This window comes from Trichosurus vulpecula, unplaced genomic scaffold (genome assembly GCF_011100635.1).
Source record: "Trichosurus vulpecula isolate mTriVul1 unplaced genomic scaffold, mTriVul1.pri scaffold_132_arrow_ctg1, whole genome shotgun sequence".
Lineage (NCBI taxonomy): Eukaryota > Metazoa > Chordata > Mammalia > Diprotodontia > Phalangeridae > Trichosurus > Trichosurus vulpecula.
In genome coordinates this window covers 21,712-30,629 of record NW_023494416.1, presented here as the reverse complement: position 1 = coordinate 30,629, position 8,918 = coordinate 21,712, and the positions used below count along the sequence as shown (strand labels likewise).

Sequence of the window (8,918 nt, the reverse complement as noted above, 5' to 3'; positions counted from 1 at the left end):
ACACCAGCTGAGTACAGCAAGACATTTCACTCAACAAGGCAATAGGAGGGAAAGAGGAGAAGAGGAATTCGAGGAAGGGTAGATTAAAGGAAGGATTAATTATAAGGACGTACAAAAATATTTCTAGCTCTTTTTGAGGTGGCAAAGAACACCAGGCTTTGAGGGTGTCCATAAATTGGGAATAGATGAACAAACTATGGTTGTTTGTTTTCCTTCATACTTGAAGAGGACCAAAATGACATCACGATGTTGGGGTCAACGTACAGTGCATCCAACTGTTGCTTATCAGAGCAACAGGAGCTCGGAAGGCTCTACCACAGGTCGGGCACAGAGTCCACATGAACATTTGGGGTGGAGATGGCTCTAAATTGGTGCATCTTTTCTTTTGAGCCACTGCAATTCTGCTTCGCTCAGAGAGCACAGCGCCTTCTCTGATATGGGCATGCCACATGGGGAGGTCCTGCGCCAGAGTCTTTTATATCTCACATTCAATTTCAAAGCTCTTTAGAGAGATCTTGAGAGCGCCTTTGTATTTTCTTCTGACCTCCATGTGAGCACCTGCCTTGTGTTCAGTTCTCTGTAAAATAGTCTTTATTCTGGGACAATCCACATTATCTATGTGGACATCCTTGGAAAGTATTCTGTCAAGATGAGTGAATTTATCCATAGCATTCAATATTTCTCCATTTGCTATAATTGATGATTCCGCATATGGATAATGTGCTGGCAGGTAGCGAACCTGTGTTTTCTTGGTATTCATTGTTAGGCCCCAACTAGCACAAGTAGCAGAGAATCAATCCATCCTCTCAGCCTCTGAGTCTGCAGTGAGTGCAGAATCATCTGCAAAGAAAATGTCACCCACCAATACCCCGTCCACTTTGGTCTTGGCTTATAGCCTTTTCAAGTTAAATAATCTGTTGTCCTTTGTTCTCTATGTACACACTGCCAGAGCTAGCTCGGTGTTTGGGAGGCTCCGAAGGGAAGTGTGGGAGAGAAGAGGCGTTAAATAATTTCGCATTGGTGTGGCAGCTGACCTGGATGTCATTTTCATGACAAGGTGTCTGACATCACTGAAACATCACGCGAAAAAGCATGGGAGCGATTACACAGCCTTACTCTACTCCATTGGTGACTGGGAAAGGTTAGATGAAACAAACAATTTTAAGGGCACCTTTTTTTAGCCCCTTCCCCGCCCCAGGAGGTGAGCAATGTGGTCCTTAAAAAAAGCTGTCGAATCCCATTGCTGCTTGGACCACCTGTCTGTAGGGTTATGACTCCAGCTTCCAGTCTGTCCACACCTGCTGCTTCGCCACTTGCCTGTCACCACAGGACTTTCAGGTAGGTAAAAATGGTAATATGGGTGATGTCTTTTGACTGGCACATGATTTAAGTGAGACACAGTTGCGAAGAGTTGGTGGTCTCACTTTCTCTCTCCCAGAGTTATCAGAGTATGGTGACAAGACAAAAAGTCAGGATGACTAGTGATGGCCCGGGATGCAGTAGATGACCTTGGCATCTTCAATGTCTAACCAAGTTCTGAGCAATCCACATTACCTGCTTCAGCCGCCTTCACGGCCTGCTGGAACAAACTGTTCTCATCCACTCATTTCACACATGCTTAGGGCAGACATCCTCCCTAACTCACGAATGGGTTTGAGGCCTATCAGTTACCCTCACTCAACCTGGGTTAGCCCATCTGCCAAAATGGTTTGTACCAAGGTGTGGCTACTGTGCATGCTATAGCTTTTTGGAGCCACCGATGAGATTTGGGACAGGTGGACACTAAATGTGGATGAGCAGCCCAGAAAAAAGCTCAGGAGCCTGCCCACCAGAGGGGCTCATCCTCCTGGACACTCCATACACCTCAAATTGTGCCGAAGAACTCTTCTCAACATAATGGCCAGCCCTGATTCTAGAGGACTCAGGATGAAACCTGCTCCTCACCTGCTAGAGAGGGGAAGGAAACCAAATGCAGAATGAGACAAATGTTTTATGGACACAGCCAGTGTGGGTCTAATGGGGTTTGGTTTATCTGTGTTCTCAATGGTAGTGACAGTAGGTGGGGGGAGGGGGAGTCGAAGTGCAAGGATGAGAAGGCAGATCCTAATTGATTAAAACCGATTTTTTTTTAAGTTGGGAAACTGTGATCAACAGAATGACCAAGCAGGATTCCAGAAGACTCGGATGACACCTGCTGCTACCTCCTGCCCAAACTGAAGGGCTCCCAGCACGAATTGAGACATACTGTTTGTCGGCCTGGCTGGTGAGAAATTGTTTTGCTTGACTTTACATGCTTGTAACGGGTTTCTTTTTCTTGCTTTCTCAATGCGGCGTAGGGAAAGTAAAGTGGGAGGGAATGAAGGCTGGTGTTTGTTTGACAATAAAATTTAATTTAAAAAAAAGGTTAAGAACCCCTGCAAAAGCGCACCAGGGATTCTTATTGTTAAGAAGTGTATGGAGCAGTGGACAGGAAAATGCTTGAAGGCTCCCATCTCCCCTCTCTCCGAGCTTGACCACCACCTTCTGCAGCCCAGTGGTTCCATTTCCTGGTCACGAAGTCTCTCATTTTGCCCTTAAATGGGAAACAACCACCAATGAAGAAACTGGGCTAAAGCCAGGAGTGCGTTGGAGCCAGCTCCAACTGAGTCTCCATCATTGAATTTTCAGTGCGATAATCTGCTTCTGAGAAGTGAGCAAATACTACAGATCAGGGCAGGTGGGGCAGCTAGGTGCTGCTGGAATGGACAGAGGGCTGGGCCTGGAAGACTCATCTTCCTTCGTTCCAATCTGGCCTCAGACACTTCCCAGCTGTGTGACCCTGTTTGCCTCAGTTTCCTCATCTGTCAAATGAGTTAGAGAAGGCAAACCATTCTGGTATTCTTGCCAAGAAAATTCCAAATGGGGTCACAAAGAACTGGACCCAACTGAACAAGAAAAACAAATCAGAAGCTTGACTGTTTTGTTGACTGTCTAGACTTAAGTGATGGAGAAAATGTCAGAAATATAGATGAAAAGGATGTGAGCACAGCCCAGATTGGGGCTGATTCCAGCCCCCCAGGAATCCATGGAGGGGAGCAGGGGGACTTTCTCCTTCTTGATGCCTGCATGAGGGGAGGGTGGTGCTGGGGAGAAAGGGAGAGGAGAGGCTTGAGTTGGCTTTGAATTGCTTTCTCTCTTTGGACTTTGGCTTAGTATTGTCAAATCTATGCTTTGGCTTTGTTTTTCATTTTTTATTATCAAGGTCTTGTGTGATTCATTCTGTTTTCCTTTGACATTGAACACTAGATATTGAAGCTCTGAAACAAGCCACCAGCATGCCAAGGCATCCTCTGAAATCCTGGCTTGGCCATGTCCAATATTTCTAGCCAATCTTGTTGTATGCCTTCCTGCATGCTCTTCTGGCTCTTGGCTGCACCGTATCCTTCTCAGGCTGTCCTGTATCAAGGTCAGTTGCTTGTGCTGTATCTTGAGTTTGTTGCATGTCTATCTTTGGTCATCCGTTTGTATTTTGGCATTATTTCCGCCGTTTTTCTTAATTGTCCATTGTGTTATGAACATTCTTTGCCTTCTGCTCCATGGCCTTGGCCTTGTCACCTTCAGGCTTGCCCTCCTTGAGATGCCTCATGTCCTTAGGCTTGGCTCTTGCTGAGGCCCAAGCTAGGACCACATTTGATGAGGGACTCCAACCATCCACTGATGGCCACTTCAGTTCCAGCGTAAGTCCCTCCCCAGACTTCACCTCCTCATCTGCAAACTTGCCCCCCTCCAGTACTAGGATTTAGCACAGTGCTCGGCACATACTCCTTCATCCACCCTTCTCTCTCAGCCATCCATACATAGGTACCTAAACTGCACAAAGGCTTTTGGGACACTGTTTTTTATACACACACATATTCGTTCTACAGAAGTACAAATAGTTACTTTTTGTACATTATGTCCTTGCTCCAGCATAGCGGGGCAGACTCTGGCCCCAAAGCACTCCTACTGAGGGGAGGGCAGTGGCTGGGCAGCACCCAGCAGCATTCTGCATAGCAGGGCCATCTCAAGCCCATGAAAAGCCACGAGAGCTCAAGTCCTTCTGCCCTGGTTCTGACTCTGCAGGGCCCCAACAATGCTGGAGGGGGAAGAGGAGGTAGAGATGCCGGCTCCTAGGAGGCCAGTTGGAGAAAAGGGAGCTCTGGAAAGTGGAAACGCCTCTTGTAGCTCACTGCAAAACCGACCAGCCATTCTCCACTGCTGCCAGTAAATTCTTGGGGAGACCAAGGGCTGGCAATGGGAAGGAGGTGAGAGTATCTGAGCAGCCCCTGCAGAAAGCCTCTCATTAGGCAAACATGTGGCAGTGCACCTCCCCTGAACTGCCAAGGAAAACGACAGGGGTGGCAGTGCCTGATTGTCCTCAGTATCGCTGTGCCTGATTTTCCTGGTGCTGCTCAGGCTCACACACAGACCCACTCTGAACTGCCACCACATGGCCCTGTACCTTTAGCTTCCCTGGTACTCTCTGAGATTTGGTTCATCCTCCTCCTCCTTCAGGTGCTGCCTGGATCAGGCTTCTGGAATATCTGAGGCCAGGGCTGCCTACTAGCATCCCTAGAGTCATTTTAGGTGCTAAAAGGTCCCCTCCAACAAAGGCGTTAAACAGGTGGCCTGCAACATACAAATTCAGCCCAAATCAGATTCAAATGTCAATGGGAAATGTGGAACGAAATCCATCAAAATCCAACATAGATGTTAACGTGCAGTTTTCTAAGTGTGCTGAGTGACCCTATTTCTATTCAAGTTGGACACCATTCCTTTAGACCTTAAGGACCTCTCTCTCACAGAGTGGACGGGGCAGGAGTAGCATCTCAGCCCCTCCCCTCCCCATGCAGGACCAGCTACTTTTCCCTTAAAAGGTATCGAGACATTCGTCTAGCCCTGGTTGGCCAAGGGGTCCAAGAGCTGGGCCTGTGGTCATCATGTTCTCATTACTCAAATATAGAGCAGCCCCCGAGGAGGGTCACAAGGGGTAGAGCAAGCAAGAAAGCTTCACTCAGCTCCGCAAAGTCAACACACCCCTGGCGTCTACACAACTCTCCCTTGGTTAACTGCTTGCCTACAAGTGTCTTTCTTTTTTTTGTGTCAAACCTAAACTAGCAGGAGGCCCAGCCCAGAATAGCCGTGTCTCCTAAGTTTCGGTGTGTTGTCATCATTCTCTTTGATAAAATTCTCTGTTCTTGGGCTTAATTTAGCTAACTGCTTCTGGATGCCACTGGTTTTTAAGAAACAATCAGAACCATGGACCAGAAACAACGAGAGACTCAGGATCACATAGTTGGAAGGAACTTTTGAGGTGTTTGGCAGGAGCAAAGTAAAGAACTTCCACCAGGTTCCAAAGGTATTAAGTGGTAACGTGAGGGCTGGAACCCAGGCCCTCTTGTTCTGAAGCCACTTTGACTCTAAGGGTCTTAAAATCTGTCTGTGGCCCCCTCAAACAACTACTGGCTCATTTCCTTGCATGCTCTCTGCCCCCAGAAAGGCTACTGAAGTCAGGATGACAGAGTTTTGTGAGCTCAAGGTTCCAGAGTCCACAGCAGGGTGTGAGCCATTGTTCAGAGAGAGAGCTCACCCCAGGGTGGCTCAAGAGGGAAACTCTCAGGTCGTGGGACAATAACCCTAACCTGAAATCACTTAAATGGCATTACCTCCTGGCTCTGGCACAGGAAGTAGGTGACATGGTACTAAAGCTGCCAGCTTGAGGCAGGGCCCGTCCAAGACATCCTTCTCTTCCAACAGTCCAGTAATGTCTTCCCTCCCTGGCCCCCCAAGGGATTCGCCAACAAGATGGGACTCTATCTTTAGGGCGCAGTGACAGAAAAAAAGACACACATAGGTTTCAGAACCAGCTTTAAATAAAGAGGGAGAAATATGGCAAAGAAAAATTGGAAAGGAGAAAAAGCCAGATTTTTTTTTTCTTTGTTGGGGTAGGGGTGTGTGGAGTTGGGGGTGGGGGTGTACATGAGCTGGGAGCCAACAATGATTTGGTCTCAATGAACTAATTTTTTGGGGTAGAAGGGGCCCCCTCTGCGGCAGCACTGAATGGTCAATCGGCCCTCCAATCCATCCTCAGCTCTAGGAACAGCAATCCCTTCCCTGAGGCATGTCACACTCCCTGAGATGATGTGAGCCCCTGCCTAGCCAGCCCCTCTCTCTGGAGCAAAGCCAGGAGGGGGCCCTGAGGGCTCCCCTGCCCTGAAGCACTGGCTCAGAGAGGTAGTGAAAAAATGGGAGTCCAGTTCATTTCCCCCAACAGTCAAGGATCCAAATGTCCCCCTGTTCTCCCCGTGTTCTCCCTCTCCCGCCCCCATGGCCTGGTGGCTTCACTGGTACTGTCCGTAGCCTGGGTAACTGGGGGGCGGGGCAGAACCTTCCTTGGGGGGCAGCTGTCCAGGATCTTCTACGAAGGGGGGTGCTGGAAAAAGAGACAAGAGAAAAGAGGGGAGAATGGGAGAGATAAGGCCTAGGAAAAGGGAGAGAGCAGGATCTGAAGACAAGAAGAGGAAGATGGGAGACAGAAAATGGAGGCCAAGGACAAAAGAAGAGGCTAGGAGAGAGAGGAAGGTAGGAGTGAGGGACAAAATAATGAGAACGGACCCAGGAAAAACAGACAGACGTGGGGGACCAAGAGACAGACTTTGGGGAGCTGGTTGTTAGAGGAGCCTGAGCAAAGAGGGGAAGAATGAAGGGGGTGGCATGATGCCCCCTCAGCATGCCTCAAGAGAGTGACTCACTGTTCCGGAACTGCTGAGCTGTGTAGCGGGTGAGGAGGATACCCACACCTTCAATCAGGGCCAACAGGATCCCTCCCATCATGGCTGATCCAACCATGGCCAGGGGCCCACCTGGACAACAGGAAGGCAACATTAAGTGGCCCGATAGCCTCAGGGCCTCCAGGGAGCCTCCTGCCCTGCCTGGCTTCCCACAGTAATAGGGGTAAAGAGATAAAAAAAGGGCTGGGGAGATGGGTCGGGAAAGACAGAGGTCAGTTCAAAAGTCACTTACTCCGAGCTGCCAGCACAGCACCCGTGAGAGCCCCGCTTGTAATGGAATTCCACGGGTCCTCCTTCCCCCGAAGTCGGACAAGCCCACAATCAATGGTAGAAAACAAGCCGCCCCAGACAGCAAAGCTACCTGGAAGAGGAATCGGGGTGGTAAGGCAATGGGGAGGCTGGCATTCGGAGTCCTCAAGCTTGCCTCAGTTATCGAGGATCTTCCTGGCCAAGGCCAACTGTCCATAAGTGCTGACCTCTGCCTCCCAAGGTTCTATTTTGGGCATTTCCAGCCTCCTTACCTCCAATCTGGGGGGCCCGGATTCTCACTGCACTGACACTACCCCGAAATCGGTGCCGGATGCCCTGGGGAGGGAACGAAGAGAGCTGATGAGGACAAAAGAGAGGAGACAGAGATCAAGGGCCCGAAAGGGCCTGAGAGCTAGGCTGAGCAGCAGCAAGTGCTTCCCTCCCCACTCCCCATCAAGCTCCTTTGAGGAAGGACAACCAGTGTCAAGACAGACCGGCCCTGTCAGGTCATTTACTGGCTTTCCCTCCCAACTCACAGGTATTTAACAGGAAAGGGGAAACTGAGGCCTAGGGGACTCACTACTGGGGCATTTCGGAAGCCCTTGATAGCCTGGAAAACGCCTCCCCCGATGACTCCCATGGTGAAGGCCCCACCGCAGTCGTCCACAATCCTCCAGGGGCTGTAGAGGCAGGTAGGGGGGTATGAGACAGGTCCGAGGTATGGGGGAAGGGGTCCCCTCTCCCCTTGTTCTCAACCTTTAAGGCACCTGGGAGCATCCCCAGCAATGGGGGGGGGTGCGGGGGGGAAGGAGTGGGGCGAAGGGAGGAGCAGGGCAAGGAGGGAGCCCAGCTGCCCGGCCTGGCTCAGCCCTGGGGGTCAGCCTGGTCCGGCCTGTTGACCAGAAGCTCCCGGAGGGCATATAGGCCCGCAGGCGGGCTGGCAGCTGCCTAGCCGTCGCCCCTTTGTCCCCCTCCCACTTTCTGGGTCCTACCCACCCCCCAGTAGAATCGTCCATCGCAGCCGGGGTGGGGGGAGGGGAGTAGGAGCGATCAAGGCAGGGCAGCCGCGATACTTCCCCCTGTCCGCTGGTAATGGAACAGTCTACAGCGAGCTAGGACCGAGTCTGGGAGAGACCAAGTGTGTGGGCGGCGGGGGAGGGTGGAGCGATGGGAGGCCAGATTCCCACTCCCTCGGGGATTCAAATGTCGGTCTCCGTCTCCGCCTCGTCCTAACCCCTACCAAGGCTCACGTGCGTACTCCTCCATCACCCCTTAGCTCAAGCGCCTCCGTCGGGATCCGGGATGCCCACTCCAAAGGCGACCGTCCCACCCTGAAGCCTCGCAAGCTGCCCCTCTCTACGACTCCTCCCCGCTTCCCGCCTCTTTCTGCACTCCACCCCCAGGACCAGGAGAAGAGACGCTGGAGTCGCTAGACGCTTGCGCAATCTACCACCCTTCCCTGTGTATCGAAGGGTTGCCAGGGAAACTGTCCCGCGCGTTTATTGGCTGTTTCTTCCCTTGGCCCCTCCTCTTTGCGTTCACTCATAGGTCGGCCTCGGAACTGGAAAAGAAAGAAGTGACTTGCGCGCGCTCTCACAGGCTGCGGGCTAGGCCTAAGTGCCACGTGACGAAAACGGGAGGGGGCGGAGTCCTACCCGGAGCGGACGAAGAAACCTCCCAGAAGCCACAAGAGAAAATTGGTAGGAGGGGCGTGGCGTGGCGTAATCGCTGCACTTCCTCATTGGCTGACAAGTATGCACATGCGTACAACTGGCAGAGCGAGGGGCTGGCTGGACCAGACCTGGAAGGTCTTCTACTAGCAACCCGTAAACAGGAGTGGGGGTGGGAAAAAGACCGCGA

The 8,918-nt window shown here is 51.3% G+C and overlaps 1 protein-coding gene across 5 annotated transcripts; it reads right to left on the bottom strand.

Annotated features, from left to right (window-relative positions):
• Positions 1-5,869: 5,869 nt before the first annotated feature.
• Positions 5,870-8,501, bottom strand: TIMM17B (translocase of inner mitochondrial membrane 17B). 5 transcript variants are annotated; one of them, XM_036740645.1, is made up of 6 exons: positions 8,299-8,501; positions 7,639-7,738; positions 7,331-7,394; positions 7,042-7,170; positions 6,771-6,881; positions 5,870-6,451 (listed from the first exon to the last, which is right to left on the bottom strand). In XM_036740645.1, the coding sequence occupies exons 1-6, from the start codon at positions 8,322-8,324 to the stop codon at positions 6,360-6,362; spliced, it is 522 nt and encodes a 173-aa protein (XP_036596540.1). In that variant the 5' UTR covers positions 8,325-8,501; the 3' UTR covers positions 5,870-6,359. The 5 variants fall into 5 exon arrangements, with proteins under 5 accessions (XP_036596540.1, XP_036596544.1, XP_036596542.1 ...); XM_036740649.1 differs by having other exon boundaries at positions 8,309-8,465; XM_036740647.1 differs by having other exon boundaries at positions 8,317-8,405.
• Between the last annotated feature and the right edge of the window lie 417 nt (positions 8,502-8,918).